This window comes from Megascapheus bottae, chromosome 9 (genome assembly GCF_031878675.1).
Source record: "Megascapheus bottae isolate mThoBot1 chromosome 9, mThoBot2.hap1, whole genome shotgun sequence".
Lineage (NCBI taxonomy): Eukaryota > Metazoa > Chordata > Mammalia > Rodentia > Geomyidae > Megascapheus > Megascapheus bottae.
This window is the reverse complement of record NC_143517.1, coordinates 60,097,630-60,120,998: the sequence shown is the minus strand read 5'-3', so window position 1 is coordinate 60,120,998 and position 23,369 is coordinate 60,097,630. Positions and strand designations below refer to the sequence as shown.

The following is a 23,369-nucleotide window of genomic DNA, read 5'->3' as shown; positions in this document are numbered from 1 at the left end:
TAACGCTTAAACTCAAAGCCTGGGCACTGTTCCTGTTTGGTTTTCTTTCTTTCTTTTTTTTTTTTGCTGAAGGCCAGCTCTCTACCAGTTGAGCCACAGCTCCACTTAACTGGCAATAAGAATCTCACAAACTCTCTCCAGGCTGGCTTTGAACCATGATCTTCAGATCTCAGCCTCCTAAAAATGATTAGGATTATACGCATGCGCAATTAGCACTTGGCCACATGAGTTCCTGTGTTGTTTTGTGTGGGTTCTGAGACCACATTTCTCTTCTCTGCTGATTAAAACAGCAGTAACTTTTCCAAGCAGACCTCCTCATTGCCATCCATACAGCTCCTGGTTGTTTCTGCTTGTGCAGATCTAGGAAGACTCCTAAAGTTTCATTTTCTTGTCTGTTTGGTTTTTATTTTGAGACAAAGTGTCCCCCTCTTGCCCAGTCTAGTCTTGAATCCATGGAATCAAAGTGGTCTTCCTACCTCAGCTTCATGAGTAACCATGCCTCTGGGTGAGCACCTCCTCACCCAGCTTCCTCGAATCTCAAGTATGCTGGGAAGCCCTGGCAGACAATGTTGTTGGAAGTACTGGAGGGTTTTTAACTTGGGGTCTTGTGCATGCTAGGCAGGCCCCTACCACTTGGCATGTAGTGTTTTGACATACACATCATCTCTGTATTGGCAAGGTGAGGGATTTAAAAAGAGTCACCTAGGAAATGCTGCGGAAATGTGACTTCTCCTGAATATGCTGATGCCTCTTACAAATCTTAAATCTTAAGAAAACTTCCAAAGGGGTGGGGGAGGGAAATGGGGACAAAAACATGAGAAGGGGTATCAGTGTATGTGAAGTAATGTACCTTCTATCTGGCGAATATAATGTAACCCTTCTATTAATTACAATTTTAAAAAAGGAAAAAAGAAAAGAAAACATCCTTGGTTTTGGAGACATGGCTCAGTTCATAGAAAGCTAGCCAGTGAGCAAAAGCAACAGGTACTGAGTTTGAATCCTGGTCTTGGAACACTCCCTGCCCCCCACCCCCCCAAAAAAAAGAAAAGAACATCCTGTAGATACATATCTTCCTAGCCTTCTCCTTCCTGTTCATGGTGACAGAGTGACAGAGATCGAGGCTTTCTTTCTTGGAACCTAGTTCAGCCAGAGAGCAGCCTCCCACAGGGGACAGGCAGAGCTAACCTGCATGTGGATTCTCAGGGTCAGAGAAATGGAGACACAATGATTTCTGTTAAGGAGACACTGACATGCTCAGTGAGTGTGTTACTGCCTCTTCCCTTCTTCCCTTCTACTTCAGAATAACTGCCTAAGGTACACTTGGTAGTTGTGGTATTTTATTGTATTCCTGTTGTACTTAAGAAAAAAATACTGACAGTGAATTGTTTACCTGCTGAAACATAGGGGTATAAAAATAAAATGTTATTAAATTGCTACTTTTATTGCCTGTATTTTTTATGTTTCAGGTACTTAAAAACCTGCATTATCCTGAAGGTTCACTTTGTTTTCTCTTTTGTATTTCAGATAATAGGACATATCACTTTCAGGCAGAAGATGAGCAAGATTACGTAGCGTGAGTATTTTTGAAATAATAGCACAATGACATAAATTGAAAACACAATGTTTAGAACTGCTCTGAGTGCCTGTCAGTCTCCTTTTCTGACTCTGGACCTTCCCACTATACTTGCTTCTGTTGATGTCTCCTGCAAGTTGAGCTTAAGCCTGGACACCCCAGGCTCCAGCTCCCTCTCTGCCATTGCCCCTACATACTTTCTTGCACTCCTTTGGTGCATGTCCTTAGCCCTCTTGAGACTAAGAGCTTCTTGAGGAAAGAGAAATCCCTGTGCCTTATGCATCTTTTAACCATGCCACTGAGGAGGGGCCTGCTTGCTCAGTGCTTCTTGCCAAATGCTTGAGTCTGTCCACCAGATGCCCAGCTATTCCTGAGAGGAGCAGAGTTGCCTAGACAAGTGCTGCAGATAAAGGAAGCGTCACACACTGGGAAAGAGTCAGGCCAGGGGTCACCCACTACTTTATCTCCATCCTGAGACAGCTTTATTCCTCTTCCTTCCTGTAGCCCAGTAGCCTGCCACGACTGTCAAAAGCACTGTTTTGCTAGCCGGGCATGTGGCTCATGCCTGTAATCCTAGCTGCTCAGGAGGCTGAGATCTAAGGATCAAGGTTCAAAGCCAGCCCAGGCACAAAAGGACCTGAAACTCTTATCTCCTGGGCACCCAGGCCCAGTTCAAGCCCCATGACCCATCCCCCCCCCCAAAAAAAAAGCCATTGTATCGCTATTAGGTTCTCAACTGCTTACATTGGTGTACAAGCAGCAGCTTAAGCCTTGTGTTGTTTTATTTTGTTGTGTTTCAGACCTGGAGTTTGAACTTGGCACCTTGCACTCATTCTTTGCTTTTTTGCTTGAGGCTAGTACTCTATCATTTGAGCCACACCTCCATGCTGTTTTTTGCTGATTAATTAGAGATAAGAGTCTCTTGGACTTTTCAGATCTGGCTGGCTTCAAACTGTGATTCTCAGATCTCAGCCTCCTGAGGAACTGCGAATATAGACGAACCATCAGCACCTAGCCCACAGTTTTCTTACTTCTTATTATTCTAAGAACTTGTTAGTTCTTCCTGAACAATAATTATTATTCCTTTCTTAATTACATTCAAAGCTCTACAGGTGATGTTCACACCCATTTTGCCTCACAAAAATCCATCTTCCTTCCTTCTCTCCTTCACATACATGTGCTTACACTCCTCTCTTGAATGTTACACCAAGGGACCAGAAGGAGAACAGGAAATGGATAGAAAGTATGTAGCACTGGGAAAATGGCAACCGTGAAAATAGCTGAGAAAAGGAAAGGAAGAAGAGCAAGATGTATTTATCAGCTCCTCCGTGTGCATGAGCACCAGATGTCCAGGACCTCTGTGCTGAGATACCTCAGTAGACTTAGTGGAGCCCTACCCTGAAGGAGGAACTAGCTAGATCAAGGAAGCCCTGTAGTGACTGCTGTGGCAGCCCACACTCAGGTCACACATCCTGCTGGGATCTTTGATTTATTGCTGAAGATTGACCTTCTAGAGCGTGATGGGCCTGAGCTGGATTCAGAAGGTTGTAAATACCCTGAGTCCCAATCTGGAGGAGCCACTGGACTATTCCACGTTACTAATGCAGAGCTGACAGACTGTAAGGCCACTAGGAACCAAATGGGAAAGGAAGATGGGAGAAGATTCTCAGAGAGGTGATACTTACTGAGATTATAGCGTGTTGTGTATCTTTTTCCTTATTAGTTCTCTCCCATGTGAAGTAGAAGCTTTTACCCCTATGTGCACCTGAGGAAACAGGCACATAGTGTCCATGTCCAAACAAGTCCTAATTAGCTAGGATTTCAGCCCAGACCATTCCATGACCGTAACGGAATATTGCCTCCCTGTCTGATTCCGTTCTTTCGTCTTCCCCCTTCCACAAAGTTCTAAATTAAAGACAAATGAGAGATATATGAGGCAGGGGACAGATGCACTTCAGCTTTGTTCCCTATGTCTCAAGTCCAGGCCTTCAATGTCTTATTTTGTAATTTACAGGTACTTTTGTACCAGGTTTGCTAGATACTGCTTTGCCTGTGAACTGTAATGCTCTCAGGGCTAGAGCTGCTGGGTCCATACTTTGTACTTTGGATTTCCTTGAGTGCTGGAAGGGAAGCCCCAGTTTGTTCTTTTCCCTCCACATTTACATAGCAGCATCATTGTGTTCCCTAGCCATGGTAAAATGTCAGTGAAATTAAATGAGGAAATTCCTTCTTGCAGAAGAAAGAGGCAGGTACATGTTTGAAGGTCAGTGATGCAGCTTCTAGTGTTGGCTCTCCCACCTATGGCTTTTACAGTTCAGGCAGATCATCATATCATTTGAGTCTATGGGAATTCTAGGACTCCCTTGTGCAGCTCTGAGAGTGAGAATAAAATGTAGGAAGCTTCTAGCATGCCAGTAGCTTATCCTTTTACCTTGTAAAACTGACCAAGTCAAAGTATGCTGACAAAATTACATACTATATTGTCTTTTATACTTCGTGGTTTGCTTGCTAGTTTAAAAGAATTTGAAGTTCTTAATATTATAATCACTATCTTGACTTTTTTGAAATAAATATAGTCATTCCATGTCACCAAATTTGAATTGCTTCCTCTAGAAAATTAATTGTTCTTTAAATGTATGTTTTCTGATTTTTCACAACAAACTTCATTCCTTTTTACTAAAAGGATGAGGCCGGGGGTAAAGAAGCAAATATATAATAAAAGGATCCCTGAAAAGGAGGTTAACAGAAATAGCTTTTTCGCCCAGTCTGACCCAGTCCAGTCTAGGACTGTGGGTTAGACCCAGAACCTTTCTGGCTTCCTCAAGGAGGAAGGTATTTCTAATCCCTAACCTGGGGCCCTTGAAAGAGTCTTTTTCAAAAATACTTGACATATGGAAGATACGAGTCCATATGACTGATAACCAAAAATAGTGCTCAAGGAAAGCAAAGTGGAGAATTTTGTCAAGGAGAATCCATAACAGCCATCTAGTTGATAGACATAGTTATTTGTTCTTTGAATCTAGTTTCTTGAATTGTTTTTACTAAAACAATTCCTAGTTTTACCTTGAAACCAAATTTTCTAAAAATGTATTATTTTAAATGTACTAACACAAGCCAGGCACTGGTGGCTCATGGCTGTAATCATATTCAGGAGGCTGAGATCTGAGGATGGCAGTTCAAAGCCTGCCCAGGCACAGAAGTCTGTGAGATGCTTCCAAAAAACCACCAGAAAACCAGAAGTGGCACTGTGGCTCAAGAGATGGAGCGCTAGCCTTAAGCTGAACAGCTCAGGGACAATACCCAGGCCCAGAGTTCAAGTACCACAACTGACCCCCCCCCCAAAAAAAAAATGTATTAACTGACTGACACATGCCCAAGCTATTGGTTAGGAAGTAGTCCAGGTTCTGTATCATAGTAAAAAAGTGAAACAGGTCAGGTTTCTCATGATCACTGAAGGCGAGCGCCACCTAGGGTCAAAGGTGTGCCTTGCACTTGCATATTTTAAGTCTGGTTTGGCTTTAAAGTCTCATACTGTTTCTGTCACTCAAAAACTCAAGTGCTAACCCTCAGCTTAATTTTAATTATTTTCTAAAATCTCTGTGCCAGTGATTATCTATAGAGATTCCCTTCTTGAATACTTGTTTGTCAAATATGAGATTTGAAATATGATTAAAAATCAATGTTACTAAATTCTTTTTGTGGGGGGAGAGTGGGCATGGGACTTGAACTCAGCTGTCCTGGAGCTCTTCAGCTCAAGGCTAACACCCTACCCTTCAGCCAAGTCCCACTTCCCTTTTCTAGAAGTTAATTGGAAATAAGAGTCTGGGTCCTATTGTGCCTGGGCTGACTTTTAACTTTGATCCTCATATCTCAGCCTCCTGAGTAGCTGGGATTGCAAGCATAAGCCACCACGCCCGGCTTAAATTCTTTAATTAAAAAAAAAAAACCTTAAGTGCTTTGCTTAGTAGCCATCATGCTATCCTTCCTAAAGCATACCAAAGAACCAGCATTGCATTCTGAGTCTCACTATTTTCACTTAGAGCAAATAGCTGTTCATTATGACCATAAAAACAAGGGCTGCAAGTGCTTTTCATTTTCTTTCCAAAAAATAAATTTGGATTCTTTTTCCTCATTCATAAAAGTAATACAAATACATAGGTTTAGAGACTTACACAACCCTCCATTAGTTTTTTCTTAAAAAGAATCGGAGACAGGGCCGTGAGTTTGGCCTAGTGGTAGAGTATTTGCCTAGCATGCACAAAGACCCAGGATCAATTCCGTGGTACCACATACATAGAAAAAAGCTGGAAGTGCTGCTGAGGCTCAAGTGGTAGAGCTCTAGCCTTGAGAAAGTTCAAGGACAGTGCTTAAACCCTGAGTTTAAGCCCAGGACTGGCAAAAAAAAAAAAAAGAACCGGAGACAAACCAACAAGATTTCCCATTTTAATTAAACATTATGAGTATTTCTCCTGTGTCATCAAATAATTATTTAAAAGTTAAATTTCAATGTCTGATTTTTTAATGATTATTTGGTCAGTGTTCTGCCAGGTTCAAGTGACTCACACCTGTAATCCTGGTACTCAGGAGGCTGAAATCTGAAAATCATGGTTTGAAGCCATCCTGGGCAAGAAATTCTGTGAAACTCAGATCTCCAATTAACCACCAATAAAGCCAGAAGAACGGGTGTGGCTCAAGTGATAGAGGGCTAGCCTGGGGCAGCAAAACTCATAGACAACACCCAGGCTCTAAGTTCAAGCCTCAAGACTGGCACACACGCATAAAATATATGATAGGCTTACCTGTAACCAAATATGTTACATTGTTTATGTCAGTATGTTTCCAAGTTACTATATCTTTTTCACAAGCATACATTTTTATGACTGCTAATAAAATAACCCTTCATTTCCACTGTTAAATGTTCCTATAGACATGGACATCTAGGGAAGAGATGCCTTTTGCTGAGTTCTCATATTCTTTACATTGGGTTGATTCTTCTCTGAGTCCTGTCCTCTCTGGTTTTCCCTTTATTCTATCCACATGGGAAGATAAGCACACATGTGCATTTATGCAAGTCCTGGCTTACTTTGGGTTTTTCTCATCTAGTCCAGTACCTAATGCTTTTCTTATGTGTTTCTTTTGATTTCTTTTTACATGCAAGTATGTTTGTGTGTCTTGTTGAAGATTGAACACAGTGCCTTGTTGCTAGGCATACATTCTTTATCTCTTCCCATCAAATTTAGTTTCTGCATTTTCCTCACTGTATTGCTATTTTTTTTTTTGCTATGGGGGTAGAAAAAAATGACTAGTCCTTTCTAAAGGCCTTCTCTGATGTTTTGATCATAGATGGATATCAGTATTGACAAATAGCAAAGAAGAGGCTCTCACCATGGCCTTTCGTGGTGAGCAGAGCACAGGGGAGAATAGTCTGGAAGACTTGACAAAGGCCATCATTGAAGATGTCCAACGGCTGCCTGGGAATGACGTGTGCTGTGACTGTGGCTCCTCAGGTATCCTTCCCTGTACTAGAAGTGGCTCGTCAATGTCCTCTTTTCCTGTAGTGACTTACTTCCTATGGACACACTTAGAGATGCACACAATGTGTACTCCCAACAAGAATGCTCCCTGAGCTGCTTACTTCTACTGTTCTCTCTACCTGGGAAGCTCCCACCTGTCTTCCAGAACGGTTGCCTGCCACAGTGTTCCCTTTCCTACTGTGTTCGGTTAAATAAAAGTCAGACATAAGTGGGAAGCATAGCACTTAGTGTCCATGTTTTCAGTCATAAGTCTGCTACTCAGAGCATGACAGTTGCATACCGAGCTCTTATCTATGGTAGTCTGCGGACATTTCACCCTATGAAAGGACTAACACACATGACTCTTCGTCCTTCCTCCTGCCATAGTAATGTCACCTTCCCACAGACTTCTGTGTTACTGATATATTGACAACAGCTGACTCCTGTGGTGTGTGTCCTTTGTACCAAAGAATAGAATCTCTGGTTTATATCCTCATAGAAGCTCTGTGAGCAAAATACTAATATCCTTATTCATAAGATGAGAAATTATTTAAGGTCACACACCTGCAAGTGGGAGGTTGAACACAGCTTCAAAATCTGGTGTTCTTTTGTCTTTATTTTTGTTTTGCTTTACTTTGTAGTTTTTATGATGCTCTTTAGGGGTGTTAGGCAAGCACCCTAACAGCGAGCTAATTCCCCAGCCTAAGCCTAATGTTCTTCAGCAGTAGGGTGTCCTTGTTGTGCTACTTACTGGGCTTCACCACACAGGATATCATAGAACCCCAGAAAAGAGCTTCAGGTTGACTATCATGTAAACCTGTTGGAAACCCAAGTGCTACAAGACCGTAACAGAGGAGTAATAAACACTGAGGAGTTGACCAATCGAAGTAACATTTTAGTGACATACAAATAATTGTGCCCACTGTTCTGGAGGAGTCCTTTTGAGATTGTAGGCAAAAAGTCATATGACACTAGAAAACATTAAATGTTCAGTATTTACAGCTGTCTTATTGTCAAGAAGAATGTAAGGAGAAGCCATAGATGAGAATGGTGGGTAAAGCTAGTTGTAACTAGGCTAATGACAGCTGCAGAATCCAGACCCCAGGTACAGGATTACAGATCTTTGCCTCCCTTGTCAGGGGTGGCAGTGGCATTAAGGGAACCTTCCCACAAATCCTGAGGATGTTGCATAGGATCTCCTAGGAAACAGGTTTCCCAGATAATCTACAAGGATAAAGGCTTGATTGTGTTTTTAATTCAGTGTGGAAGGGAAAGCTTTGTATTAGCCCCTAGGCTAAATCACAAGCATATATGTGTTCCATTTAAATTGTTCCCTCTTAATAATTCTTAATGTCTTACTACTATTTTTGTTTTATCTATCTGTTTTTGTTTTAAAAATCTTGTTTCATTAAATCTTTTCTCTAGAACCCACGTGGCTTTCAACCAACTTGGGTATTTTGACATGTATAGAATGTTCCGGAATCCACAGGGAAATGGGTGTTCACATTTCTCGAATTCAGTCTTTGGAACTAGACAAATTAGGAACTTCTGAACTCTTGGTAAGTCTTGGCCTGTACTTTGGAAGAAAAGTAAATTTATTGTCCTGAATATATTTCAATTGTTGCTTTGTGGTCTTTGTTAGTGTTCAGTACAAAGAATTCTCATTTCTAAATTGTATACATTTGCTTAGATGTTTAAAACTTAACTTGTGTAATGTGTAAGGCTTACTGTTTACTATTTCCTCTTTGAAGAAATGGTGACTCATACTGGAACTAGTTCCTTTCTTTGGGGTTAGACTTTGTGTAAGCTACTTTTTTCCTTAGGAATAAGTTTCTTGGTGGTTCACTGTAATAGCAATTACAATCACACATTCCCATTACTACCTACTGGTTTCAGTTATTTAAAAAAGTGATTGAAAGGTTTTCCCAGTTTTCTTTTCTGTTTGTATGTTAATAAAGTACCCATGAGTTGGAAATATCTTATTCCGAACTGTCACAGAATCAGTTACTTCTGAAGCCATGTCTGTTTCTAGTAGTGAAGAAGAAAAGTATATGTGGAGTTATGGTGCTTAGTGTTATAACATGAAAAAAAGGCATGGATAGTTGAACTTACTTTCTGTAACTACTTTTCCACCTATCGTGATTCACCAAGATTTGAAGCCCAAGTTAAATTGATCCTGATAATAGGATCATTGACAGGACTTTAAGAACGAAATTTGTTAAGGAAATTGGAACTCCTCAGTGTCCCTTTAGCAGAATCTGAGTGAACTGGAGCTCAGAAAACCTGGAAACCTAGCATAGCACTAATGTTTTCTAGAGAAAAAGCTAGGGCAGTTAGCAGCCCAGCTGCAGGGCTTGCCATGTGAGCATCCACACTGAACAATGATGTGTCTTGTGTTTTCAGAGCCTTCCCACTAGGGAAGGAAAGAATTTAGTGCTCAGCTTTTCATTTCACTTTACCCTTTCAGAGAAAGGCTCAGGCCTAATTCCTAAAACACTTGTTCCTTTAGTGTGGGACTATTGTCACACCATCTCTTTGACCTGTGAAAATGAGATCCAAGTTGACATCTAGACATAGGAAAATAAAATGCTAAACATTTTTGGCATAATACACCAAAGATTTTTCATCCAAGCACCCACTTGCATGAATATTTCTTACATTTTACATTCATCTTATAATTGTAAATGATAAAGACCCTTCAGAAAATATCTTGGAAGATCTTGAAAGAAGCAAAATGCTTCTTGGCTCTTCCTCTGTCACTACCCACAGCATCTTACCATGTACCCAAATAGGAAGTGATCCTCCTTTCTCCTCTGGTCATAGTAAATGAATGTATGTGGATGAATAGAAAAGGTGTTGCTATTCATGTCCATTGAGAATTTAGATTAGACTCACATGGAGCCTGCTCTGTGTGATCTTAGATTATATTTTTGTAAGACCAGCTCCTTGTGTCTTCTGGCATTTATCATATATTTATAGATATTATTTCTTGTCCCAGTAGACTCTGAACACCTATGGGAAGGGAATGTGGTTTACCTTTCCTAGAAGTTTAGTGCCTGGGGCCAGGAGTTTGGCCTAGTAATAGAGTGCTTGATTAGCATTCACGAAGACCTGGGTTCGATTCCTTGGTACCACATACATAGAAAAGCAAGAAGTGGTGCTGTGGTTCAAGTGGTAGAGCACTAGCCTTGAGGAAACCCAAGGTCAGTGCTCAGGCTCTTCAGTTCAAGCTCCAGGATTGGCAAAAAAAAAAAAAAAAAGTAGTTCAATGCCTGACACATAAAAAAAAAAAAGTTCAATAAAGTTTGATTGAACATATAGATGAGGGAAAATAGAGCTTTAAAATCTGTCAAAAGCAAAATAATAAAGTTTTAACTGTAGTAAATTGTTTACCATAGTGTTTTGTTCTGTTACAGCTGGCCAAGAATGTAGGAAACAATAGTTTTAATGATATTATGGAAGCAAATTTACCCAGCCCTTCACCAAAACCCACTCCTTCGAGTGATATGTAAGTACTTCTAATATATTGGGTATTTGACTACTTCAGAGTTATTTTTCTATCCTCTCTAGAATTTCAGTGGCTATATTTCTCCAATTATCAGGGAAAAGCAAAATGTTCTTAATGTATTTCTGAAACACAGATTATTTTCACCAATACCCTCCCTTAGGTAGTTGCAGACAAAGCGCCTGCTCTGTGGAACACAGATCTTCATAAGGACGTTTGTTTCTCAGTCACAACAAGTTGTGATAAAATAATACAAAGACAACAGTAAAGTCCCATTATATTGAAAAAATTCCAAATACTCTACAATCTACTCAGCAAGGCTCTGGGAAAACATATCCAGTATGTTGCCAATAAAAACACAAAATGATACAGTATAAAAAATGAATTAACCATACTTAACAGGACTGTAAATCTATTACTCTTTAAGTTGGTTATCTCACCTGGACATTTATTCTTATTTTATGAAGAAAAAAAGATTAAGAAAAAAAAAAGTGACCATTGATAGGCATCTGAGCAAGTAGTCTATAATACTAGCCAAATAGTAGAATGCTATGTAGATGTGAGAAAGAGCCTGAGTCAGAATATCCCGGCATCAGAGTGTGGTGAAGGAAAACTGTTCACATAATGGCAGCCAGAAAACAGAGCAGGAAGTCAGGGACAAGGTGTATGCCATTCAAAGACACATCTCCCTTGTAACTATTTCCTCCAATCAGGTCCCATTTCCTCATAGTCACCCTTTAATAGCAGAAGACCCAGGCTTTTGAGTCTGTGGGGGCACATTTTATATCCAAAATATATTCTATCTCTGTCCCCCAAAGTCTTTGCTATTCATACAGCTTCGGTTTTACCCTCACAAATTCAGAAAGCATTGCCCTCTCGGGGGCTTCCTGCAGGAACTCCAGTCCAGCCATACATTGCCTGACCTCTCAGCCTTCCTTTGAAGTTTTGGTAGAATCCTCCATGCCCCTACATAAGCACTTGCATTCTGCATGCTTGCATAACTAGATCACATGATTGAAGCCTAGATCCACTAACAATCTGAGAAGTAGCCAGGCCTGCTTGGACTAAAGCTACAGTATTTACAAGTCCTCTATTCTCCAAGCAAACTCTTTCCAGTCCATCTTACCTTCAGATCCCAGAGCCTTTGATGGGCTGAGATACTCCCAACGCATCTTTCCAGTTATCCTGATGCAAAGTACGGGCTTATTTTGAATTCACTAATCTCTTCAGCAAGCCTACCTTCAGTACAACTTTCAGTGCTTTTCCTTTCTGGCCAGATTGCAGGTTTTTTAAAATCCTTAGGTTCTGCTTTTTACTACCAGTCCTCAACGTAAACCTGGCAATATTTATGCCACTCCCCACCTGCTATACTGCCTAGAAAATCTCTCTAGCTGAACTAGATCATAACCTTTAAATTCAGCTTACTCAAGGCAGACAGTGTAACATGAATGGCCTCTGGCCCAATTCTCAGCAGAGTCCTCATTCCCATCTGAAACTTTTTGAGGACAGTTCATTACTCTCTACATTCTTACTATCAATCTGGCCCCACCAGGTTCCCACTGAAGCCTTCTGCTCTATCAGTAGCTTCTGCAGGGAGGAGCTCATCTCATCCCAGGGGAGCTCCCTGCCGACCTGTTCTCATGACAGGCTTTCTCAGCCTCAGACCAGGCCACTCACCAAACAAGACTTATAAGTCTAAGTCTAAAATCCTTTCCATGGGGCTATGAAAACTTTTTTTTTCCCCCAGTCCTGGGGCTTGACCTCAAGGCCTGAGCACTGTCCTTGGGCTCTCTCAAAGCTAGTGCTCTACCACTTGAGCCACAGCACCACTTCTGGCTTTTTCTATGTATATTGTACCGAAGAATTGAACCCAGGGCTTTATGCACTGGGTTAGGCAGGCACTTTAACACCATGCCACACTCCTGGCCTTTGCTTCTACATTTTTGAGTATCTTTATGTACTTGTATGTTTCTAAGTTTGATGAATTAAGAGCAGATATCTCCTGATGTTGATCAAGGTGGTACTCTGTGGTCTTTGTGCCTGTTAATTTTGTCATTGTATTACCTGCATGTACCAGTAAATATGAATCCATTTCTTCAGTTTGCCTTTATGGGAGTAACTTAGTCTAAAATCTAGCTTCCCTGGGGCTGGGAGTGTGTGTGTGTGTGTGTGTGTGTGTGTGTGTGTAGATATGTATGTATGTATGTATGTATGTATGTATGTATGTATGTATGTATCAGAAAGATCTGAAACTTTTTTGACTAGTGATTTTGTTTTGTTCTGTTACAGGACCATACGGAAAGAGTATATCACTGCGAAGTATGTAGACCATAAGTTTTCGAGGAAGACCTGTTCCTCCCCTACAGCTAAGCTGAATGAGCTGCTTGAAGCCATTAAATCCAGGGATTTACTTGCACTAGTCCAAGTCTATGCAGAAGGGGTAGAGCTAATGGAGCCATTGCTTGAACCTGGGCAGGTAAGGCCTCACTGAAATCATAGAATAGAAAATAAAAATTCAGTTTAAATGGTACTTTTTGTTAGTCTAACAGCATATAGTGAGGTTCCTGTAGCTTGATTGAGAACTCATGTTTAAATCAAGAGAATTTGAGAGTGAAAGGCATGCTCCCCCCCCACAATGGTGCTTTAGTGTAACTCACAAAAAGAACAGAATGGGTAAGAGTAAACAATCACAAATAATGCATCACCAGTGATTAATTCAATCAAAGGAAAAACTAAAGTCATTTTGGGGTTACTCATGCAAGTTCTTAAGACTCTTATCCTTATTTACCTGCCAAAGAACCAGAATCGAAGCTGTGGCTCAATTGGTAGAGCATTAACCTTGAGCAAAAATGCTTAAGAGGGGCCGGGAGTTTGGCCTAGTGGTTAAAGTGCTTGCCTAGCATGCATGAAGACCCGGGTTCGATTCCTTGGTACCACATACATAGAAAAAAGCCAGAAGTGGTGCTGAGGCTCAAGTGGTAGAGCTCTAGCCTTGAGAAAGTCCAAGGACAGTGCTCAGGCCCTGAGCTCAAGCCCAGGACTGGCAAAAAAAAAAAAAAAAAGGTTAAGAACGGTGCCTAAGGTCAGAATTCAAGCTGCCAAGACTTGTCCGAACACACAAAGAAAATGTATCCCCAACTATATGTACTTCCATGTTCTCTGAATGTTTCAGGAAGTAACAAGGGGATAAAAGGTGTTAAGACAATCTGGGTATGGTGATTCATACCTGTAATCCTAGCTACTCAGGAGGCTGAGATCTGAGGATTGAGGTTCACAGACAGCCCAGGCACTAAAGATCAAGTGACTCTTATCTCCAATTAATAGACCACACATACATAGGAGATGGTAGTACAGTAGTGAAGAAATCGATGCTTTCTGTGTTCTTGAACAGAAGTCACTAAACATCTGTACTGTTTGCTACTTTTCTTCTATATGAATCACTTCTCTGATAAACACTGAGGTGTGCCTTCCAGATGAAAGATTTTCCTCCATTGTTATAGTAAGGAGATTTCTAAGTACAGAGCCTTGAATTGTTGGTAAAGGACATTCCACAGTTGTTCCATTCATATAATTTCTCTCCTGTGTGTTTTCTGATGCAAACTGAGGTATGACTTCTTGAAAAAACTTGCCAGGTGCCAGTGGCTCATGCCTAGCTACTGAGCAGGCTGCAATCTGAGGACGGTGATTCAAAGCCAGCCCCAGCACAAAAAAGTCCGGGAGACTCTTATCTCCAATTAACTGCCAGAAAATCGAAGTTCAAGCCGACAAAAAACAAGTAAAAACAAACAAACAAGGAAAAAATTCTTTCCACATTTGTTTCATTCACAGGACTTCTCTCATGCGGTGTTCAGTGAGGAACCCTGAACTGTGACTTCTGAGTGAAGGACTGCACATTTGCTGCATTCTTAAGCCTTCTCTCTGTGTGGGTACTGTGACACAGAGTTTTCTTCTAGGAAAAAGCCTTCAAATATTTCATTACATTCCTAAGGTTTCTCATCAGTGACAATTCTTTTATGGTTGCTTCGATGTAGTTTCTGTGAAAGACTGCACATTAGACACATTCATATGGATCCTCTCCTGTATGTCTTCTCTGATGTATAATAAGACCTGCCTTCTGACTGAAAGCTTTTCCACATATGTTACATGTTTTATCTCCTGAGTGTGTTCTCTGATGCAAAGTGAGGTATGACTTCGTTGTGAAAGCCTTTCCACACCTGTTACATCCATAAGGTTTCTCTCCTGTGTGTGTTCTCTGATGGACATTAAGTTGTGCCTTTTAGGCAAAAGACTTTCCACACCTCTTACATTCATGAGGTTTATCCCCTGAGTGTGTTCTCTGATGGGCAGTAAGTTCTATTTTCCTGATGAAAGATTTTCCACACATGTTATATTTATAAAGTTTCTCTCCCGTGTGTCTTTTCTGATGAACAATAAGGCTTGGCTTGTCGCTGAAAGACTTAGCACACATGTTACATGTATAAGGTCTCTCCCCTGTGTGTACTCTGTGATGGGTAGTAAGGCTTTCCTTCCAGGTGAAATACTCTGATGAGTAGTAAGGCGATCCTTCCAGGTGAAAGACTCTCCAAACATGTTACATGTATAAGGTTTCTCTCCTGTGTGTATTCTCTGATGCATAGAAAGGCATGCCTTCCTGGTGAAGGACTTTTCACTTCTTTGCATCCATAAGGTTTCTCTTCTGAGTGTGTTCTCTGATGATTATTATGGCCTGCCTGCCTTCTGGGTGAAAGAATTTCCACATTTGTTGCATTCATATGGCTTCTCTTTTGTAGGAATCCTCCAATGGCTCCTAAGAGCTGATTTCTGGGTGTATGTTTTTCCACATCTGGTGCATTAAGTTGTTTTCTTCCCTCTCAGAACTACCGCTTGGGTATAGTGAGTAGACTTTTCACAGTCTTCTCTGTGCTTGTCATTGTTATTGTCAAACTCTCCCACAAAAACCAATTTATGCTTAAAAATATGTTTTCTGAGTTTAATACCTTCCCTTCTTTACCATATTCAAAATACTGCAGCTCATTAGGACTCTCAAATTTTTTAAAATGCTGTGAATATCTAAAAGATTCTTCAACTCCAGGAGACACAACTGGTGTATCTGCAGCATGCTTTTGATAACTACTTGGGCCTTGTGTGGGAGAGACACACAGGCATATGAATCTCCATGTTTGTACTTGTTCTTTATACCCCAGGAGCTTGGGGAGACAGCCCTCCACCTCGCCGTCCGAACTGCTGACCACACATCTCTCCATCTGGTTGACTTCCTTGTACAAAACTGGTAAACCTTTCATTTTTCTCCATTGTATTAAGTAAATATGACTCATAAATTAGTACACACCAGACCTATTGGTGGCTTGGATCATAACACAGTAAACATCTTTTTATAACTAGCCATATAAAATCTAAGGCTTTGCAGACCATTGTGGTATGAAAATAGCCATAGACAATATGTAAGTGAGTGAACATAACCACCAATAAAAGTTGATTTACGGGGGCCGGGAGTTTGGCCTAGTGGTAGAGTGCTTGCCTAGCATGCACGAAGACCCGGGTTCAATTCCTCAGTACCACATACATTGAAAAAAGGTGAAAGTGGTGCTGAGATTCAAGTGGTAGAGTGCTAGCCTTGAGAAAGTCCAAGGACAGTGCTCGGGCCCTGAGCTCAAGCCCAGGACTGGCAAAAAAAAAAAAAAAAAAAATTGATTTACAAAAATAGAGCACCTTCTGACTATATCCTACAGGTTATAGTTTGCCAATGCCTGGCCACAGTAAATGTGAAATCCTATCTGTGTGCCTAAAATCCTGCTGCACTGTGAGCACTGATAGCTCATGCCTATAATCCTAGCTACTTGGGAAGCTAAGATCTGAGAATCATGGTTTAAAGTCAGCCTGTGCAAGAAAGTTGTGATAATCTTATCTCTAGTTTAAAAAAAAAAAAAAAAGCCAGAAGAGAAGCTGTGGTAACCATTCAGAAATAAGGAAATACTAAAGCCACTACACAATGGTGTTCATTGCAGCACTATTTACCATAGCGAAGATATGGAACCACCCCAGACGCCTCTCAGTAGATGATTGTATTAAGATGTTATATTTATACACAATGGAATTCTATGCTGCCACCAGAAAGAATGACATTGCCACATTTGTAAGGAAATGGAAAGAGTTGGAAAAAATATTAAGTGAAGTAAGCCAGACCCAAAGGAATAAACATAGGCTCAATGGTTTCCCTCATTTGTAATAATTAGTACAAACCTTGGACTCTCCTAGCAGAGGATTACAATAGCTCAAAGCCTAGATACATAAGGCCATATAGGATGAGGCTAAGTGAAAGGACCTCCCAGATATGGAAACAAGAGCTTCATATTGTGTGATCATTGTTTGTAATGTACTATGTTATTTCTCTTCTCTTTTGTTGCCCTTTAGTTAATCTCATTTGTTACAGTATCTGACTTGGTTACCTGGTATATTGTATATACGTTTATTTGAAATAGGAAAGGGAAGGGAGGAAAACAAGAGGATGGGGAGGGGGGAGGGAAAGGGGACAAAAACATGAGAAGGGGTATCAGTGTGTGAGAAGTAATGTACCTATTATCTGGCAAATATAACTGTAACCCCTCTATACATTACAATAAAAATAAATTAATATATATATTAATTTAGCAGTAGAAGAGAGGCTCAAGTGGTAGAGTGCTAGCCTTGAGGGGAAAAAAAAATCCATGGATAACACCGAGGCTCTGAGTTCAAAGCCCAAGACTGACACAAAACAATAAACAAAAATGACTGTACTAAGAGAGACTGAAAGAAGAGTATGAACAGTGCAGGTCAGCTGTATTTGTGTTTGTTATTTAATAGGAGACAGAAAGGTAGTTCAATATGAGAGACATACTGTTAGGCCTGTAATACTGAACACAGCAGATGTGTCTCTGCTGGATTCTTTTCATTTTCTTTCTTTTTTTAATCTGTAAAGTAGCTGTACACAGGGGTTTCAATTGACCTTGTCATTTTTGTAAGTAGATGCATCCTGATCAATGTGACTTGTTCTGTAAGAAGAAGATGGATTAAGAAGGAGCAGAGCTTATCCAGGGGCAAATGATCAGGAAGGAGGGGAGTTGACCCAGTGTAGGAAGAATGGCTCCTGGTTATAGTCTAATTGTATAAAGGTGCAGGCCTCTCCCTTAGAGGGACTAATGACACAGTGGTGAAGAGCATTGGTTCCAGAGAGACTACATTCAGATCCCCATTCCACTGTTCCTGTCTTGGTTACCATGAAAGCAAGCACCTCAGCCTCTCTGTGCCTTAGGATTTTTCATCTGTAAAATGGAAGCTAGTCTTAGTACCTTGTCAGATGGGTGTGGAGATTCAGTCAATTACTGCATGTAAAAGCTATTCTGTGATTTCCTATGCACTTAAATTCTCAATATCACTGTCAATAACTTAATAATTTGATAAATTAATATCAGTAAATATTACTGTCATAAATTTAGGTTTAATGTAGAAACATTATCATTTTCCCTGTTTGTAGTAAGGTTTTAAGTTTCAGTCAGTTATTAGCATAGAAAGAAGTACCCAAATGTATTGGCACACACCTGTTGTCTCAGCTACTTGAGAGGCTAAAACAGGAAAACCAGCCTACTCTATATAAAACCAAGTTTGACTTTCATCACAAAAATAAGTAAATATCAGATGGGCACAGTGGCTCATGCCTGTAATCCTGGCTACTCAGGAGGGTGAATCTGAGGATCACAGTTTAAAGCCAGCCTGGGCACTAAAAAATCCATGAGACTCTTATCTCCCTCCAATTAACCACACTTGGCACTGTGGCTCAAGGGGTAGTGCAGTAACCTTGAGGTAAAGAGATCAAGGATAGCACCCAGGCCCAGAGTTCAAGTACCACAACTGACAAAAAAAAAGGCAAATTCAAGAATATGATATACACATTTATCATATTCCTTCATTTATCCACACTTTCACTTTTTGAGGTGTCAGTTACCTGAGTTTAACCATGATCCAAACATAGTAAATGTAAAAATCCAGAAATAAGCCATTTATACACTTTTAAATAGCAACTGTCTTCTAGAGTTGTAGTCATTTCTTTGTAATATTATGGTTTTTCAGTGGGAACCTGGATAAGCAGACATCCTTGGGGAACACGGTTCTGCACTATTGCAGCATGTATGGCAAGCCTGAGTGTCTGAAGCTGCTTCTCAGGAGCAAGCCCACCGTGGACATTGGTGAGAGTGTAGTCATGTGTCACCAGCAATCATCTCTTAACATCTGTTCATTGAAACTGAGACTTGCTTGTTACCTACTGTTCAGTTATTGTTATTTCCTAGACACTTAATGCAAATGTAGTTTTCCTTTGTTTCAGTTAACCAAGCTGGAGAAACTGCCTTGGACATAGCAAAGAGGTTAAAAGCTACGCAGTGTGAAGATCTGGTAAGGGAAAGTATATTTAGACACTTATTGGTCACCAGCTTTCTTTAAAAGGTCATTCTGAGAGATTAAAATAAGCCAGGAAGTATGGTTCATACCTTTAATTCCAACTGCCAGCTCTGGAGAGATTTAGATGAGAGGATCATGGTCTAAGTCTAGACCACAGGAAAAAAAAAATGATAAGACTCTCTGAAAAATAAAGGGAAGAAAGGGCCAGAGGCATAACCAAGTGGTAGAACACTCTAGCAAAAGCACAAGGCCCCAAATTCAAAGCCCAGTACTACAAAAGAAAAAAAAAAATTGAAGTAATACCTTTGCCATCCACTTGTGTTTTGAGCGCAGTTGTGGCATGGTGGGGTGAATGCATTTAAGAAGCGCTGTCATTGGACAGGATCACCAGTTGCAGTCATGCAGTTGCCAGGTCAAGAGGCTTTTTCTGTAGCTTCCACCATTGGGCAACTAAAGCACAAAAGAAGGGTGACTTTGAAAGTATAAATTCTATATATTCGGGCCGGGAGTTTGGCCTAGTGGTTAAACTGCTTGTCTAGCATGCACGAAGACCTGGGTTCAATTCCTCGGTACTACATGCATAGAAAAAAGCCGGAAGTGGTGCTGAGGCTCAAGTGGTAGAGCTCTGGCCTTGAGAAAGTCCAAGGACAGTGCTCAGGCCCTGAGCTCAAGCCCAGGTCCGGCAAAAAAGAAAATAAATAAATAAATAAATTCTATATATTCACCTCATTGGACACCATCGGTTCTCACTGAATAATCAAGACCTGGTGTTTTTGATGGTTCTAATGAAAACCATAATATGAGTGTCAGAGTAGACAGACTAAACCATCACACATGGGAAAGGAAGAGATAGGTTTAAGAAAAAAGTCACATTCTCTCTCAAATTTTGCTCAGTACCAGATTCCAAGCCTGGTAGTTGTACTTTTAATTCTGTTTGGGTTTGATTTTGTTTTGTTTTTATTGTTCCAGTACCAAGGCTTGAACTAGGGTATCTCTTGCTCGGCTTTCTTGTTCCAGTTGACATTCTCCCACTTGAGTTGAACCTTGAACACATCTTTTCACTACTTAATTGGAGATAAAGTCTCTTAAAATATTCTGTAAAGCTGGCTTCTCATAGATCAGCCAGTTCTCAGGCTCCTGAATTGCTAGGATTACAGGTGTGTGGGCCATTAGTGCCTACCTTGTTTCATTTCGGAGAAAGGATCTCACTGTGTAGCTCAGACTGGCCCCAAATTGAAGGTCTCCTGCCTCACACTCCTCCTGTATGTTGATTGTTGGCATGTACCATCTTTCTCAGCTATACTTTATTTTTCCTTTTTTGGTGGTACTGAAATTGGATTTGGGACCTCATGCTTGCTAGGCAGGTGCTCGGAAGCCATGTCTCCAGCCCTAGTTTTTGGTGCTTATTTTTAGATGGGCTGTCACTTCCTACTTGAGATGTGCCATCTACCTATTTAAGGTCTTCCATCCTAGCTGGAATGACAAATGTCTGCAGACTTTCCCAGTTTCTTTTCATTGAAATGGAGTCTCATGGTCTCTTCTATCTAGGCTGACCTGAAACTTGAAGCATTCCAATCTCAACCTCACATATAGCTAGCACATGCCACTGTACCCAAGTAAGGGTTAAGAGGCTCAGCCCCTGAATCAGCTGATTATGTAATCATGAGCCACGAGCACCTGGCCTTTTTATTCTTTTTTCTTTTTTCTTTTCTTTTTTTTTTTTTTTTTTTGCCAGTCCTGGACTTGAGCTCAAGGTCTGAGCCCTGTCCTTGGACTTTCTCAAGGCTAGAGCTCTACCACTTGAGCCTCAGCATCATTTCTGGCTTTTTTCTATGTATGTGGTACCGAGGAATCGAACCCTGGTCTTCGTGCATGCTAGGCAAGCACTCTACCACTAGGCCAAACTCCCAGCCCTTTTTATTCTTTAAAATACTCTAGTAGGACATTGGTGGCTCGTGCCTATAATCCCAGCTACTCAGCAGGCTGAGATCTGAGGACAATGATTCAAAGCCAACCTGGGCAGGAAAGTTCATGAGACTCTCGTCTCCAAATCTCCAATTAACCACTCAAAAGCTGGAAGTCGAGCTATGGCTCAGAGTGGTAGAGCTCTAGCTTTGAGCAAAAGAGCTCAAGAACAGTGCCAAGACCTTGGGTTCAAGCCCCAGGACTGGCACAATAAGTTAATTAACTAATTAATTAATTAGAATATTCTTGAGGTAGTTGTTTCTGCATTCATTTTATTAATAAGAAATGGGCTAGGCTTTTAAAGATGTACCTCTTAAGCTTAACAGACAGAAATATGTGGTTCTAAAATACATTTTAATTTTTTTATTTTTTGCCTGTCCTGGGCTTGAGCTCAGGGCCTGAGCACTGTCCTTTGTTTTTTCTCAAGGCTAGAACCCTACCACTTGAGCCCCTTCCAGCTTTTTCTATGTCTGTGGTACCAAGGAATTGAATCCAGGTCTTCGTGCATGCTAGGCAAGCACTCTACCACTAGGCCAGACTCCCAACCCATACATTTTAATATTAAGAAAGCTTTTCAGCGGGGTGCTTGGTAGCTCATGCCTGTAATCCTAGCTACTCAGGAGGCTGAGATCCAAGAATTGTAGTTCGAAACCAGCTGAGGTAGGAAAGTGTATGGGATTCTGATCTCCAATTAAATCACAGAAAAGTGATTTAAGTGGTGTTGTGGCTCAAGAGGTAGAATGCTAGCTTTGAGCACAAATTGCTCAGGAAAAGTACCTAGGCTTACAGTTGAAGCCTCAGAACTGGCAGAAAAGAAAAAAGAGAGAAAGAAAGTTGTTAATTTCAGATACAAATCAGATTGTCCATGTCAGGATGGCTCCGCAGTGCTTTGTATTCCCTGTTATCTTATTGCTTAGTTAGAGTTGTGCCCAGGTGCACCTATGGATGATCTGTTTGAACCCAGGTACCAAATGGGATTTGTTCCATGTTTGTGTAGGACTGGAGTGTTTAGATATTACAACTAAATGGTTTATACCATGCTGTTCCTTCCAGCTTTCCCAAGCTAAATCTGGCAAGTTCAACCCACACGTCCATGTAGAGTATGAATGGAATCTTCGACAGGACGAGATGGATGAAAGTGATGATGATCTGGATGACAAAGTGAGTGTGAAGGAAGGGCACCGTGGAGAGAGTTCCCATCCTCCCTACGTTGACCAAAGCCACTCTTGTGTGACCTGCTCGGTTTGGGTCTCTTGACCTGATGTACCAGGACTGTTGTCATTTGGTGTTTGACAATTGCATTATTGAGGGTTGTCCAGAGAAACTGAAGCAAGGGGATCGAAAGAGAAACAGGAAAACTTGTCTAAGCTTGGCTCACATGGTTGAGGGGACTGCCAGACCAGCAGGCTACAAATGAACAGATCACAGCAGGGATTTGTGGCAGAGCGGAGGCTGAAGGCAGAACCCCTCAGTGTCCAGGAGACCCTTCATCTTTTTTTTTTTTTAAGTTTTATTTTCTGTTGTTAATATTAAGGTGATGTACAGGGAAGTGGTAGTTATGGAAGTCAGATAATGAGTACATTTCCTTTTGGGAAGTGTCACCCTTTCCCTCATTCTCTTCCAATTCACTCCTCCCATCCCTCCTACATACAGATTGTATAGTTCATTTTCAATGTTGTCTAGTGAGTACTAGTGTTGCATTTGTCCCTCCATTTCTATCTTTTTCACTGCATGAAGCCCACTCACAGGCACTACAAACCTAAAACAGTGGATTCAAGAGTCATCATATCTGACGCAACACCTAGACTGATGCTCAACCAAATGTAGGACACCAGTGCTTAGCCAAGCCAGGCTAAAATTAATCTTCGTAATAGCTAATTAATAAGTACTAACACTTGTTATTTACTGAGTACTTAACTATTGACTAGGCTATCTAGCACCTACGACATCTCAGACCAGTTTTCAGAATACCAGTAGGAGTTAGGGCTATTGTCCTCATTTCAAAGAAGAGAAAACTTTAAAACACAGAAATAATTTAGCAACTTAGTGAAGTCAATGAGCTGATAAAAACAGACTCTGGAATTAAAAGCAGGTAGCTTTAACTCTACTTGATATCACTTACATTTATCACTGGCTGGGTGGTCCCTCAGTGCCAGGCAGGATGTGAAGAATGGTTGAACAAAGAGACCCTAAAGCCATTTTGTAAGTGGGTGTACATGCTCATCTGATATAACAACTAATATACTGAGGATTTGGAAGATTCCTGAGAAGTGTTCAGAAGACTGAGCTCTACAGCCTTGGCAGACTATGCAGATCCCATTGAGGGACTAGCTCTAAAGGTGGGTTTCTGAGGGTAGTTGGT

The 23,369-nt window shown here is 40.9% G+C and overlaps 1 protein-coding gene across 9 annotated transcripts in view; it reads left to right on the top strand.

The window, feature by feature from the left end:
* Window positions 1–23,369, top strand: part of Asap1 (ArfGAP with SH3 domain, ankyrin repeat and PH domain 1) — a 276,484-nt gene that overhangs the window by 225,649 nt on the left and 27,466 nt on the right. For all 9 annotated transcript variants that reach the window (XM_090339394.1, XM_090339398.1, XM_090339399.1 and 6 more), the window contains 9 exons: window positions 1,525–1,573; window positions 6,917–7,080; window positions 8,512–8,645; window positions 10,503–10,594; window positions 12,881–13,067; window positions 15,796–15,881; window positions 18,716–18,831; window positions 18,969–19,036; window positions 22,061–22,168. In XM_090339394.1, the coding sequence (XP_090195520.1) occupies window positions 1,525–1,573; window positions 6,917–7,080; window positions 8,512–8,645; window positions 10,503–10,594; window positions 12,881–13,067; window positions 15,796–15,881; window positions 18,716–18,831; window positions 18,969–19,036; window positions 22,061–22,168 (1,004 nt within the window). The remainder of the gene's footprint in view (window positions 1–1,524; window positions 1,574–6,916; window positions 7,081–8,511; window positions 8,646–10,502; window positions 10,595–12,880; window positions 13,068–15,795; window positions 15,882–18,715; window positions 18,832–18,968; window positions 19,037–22,060; window positions 22,169–23,369) is intronic.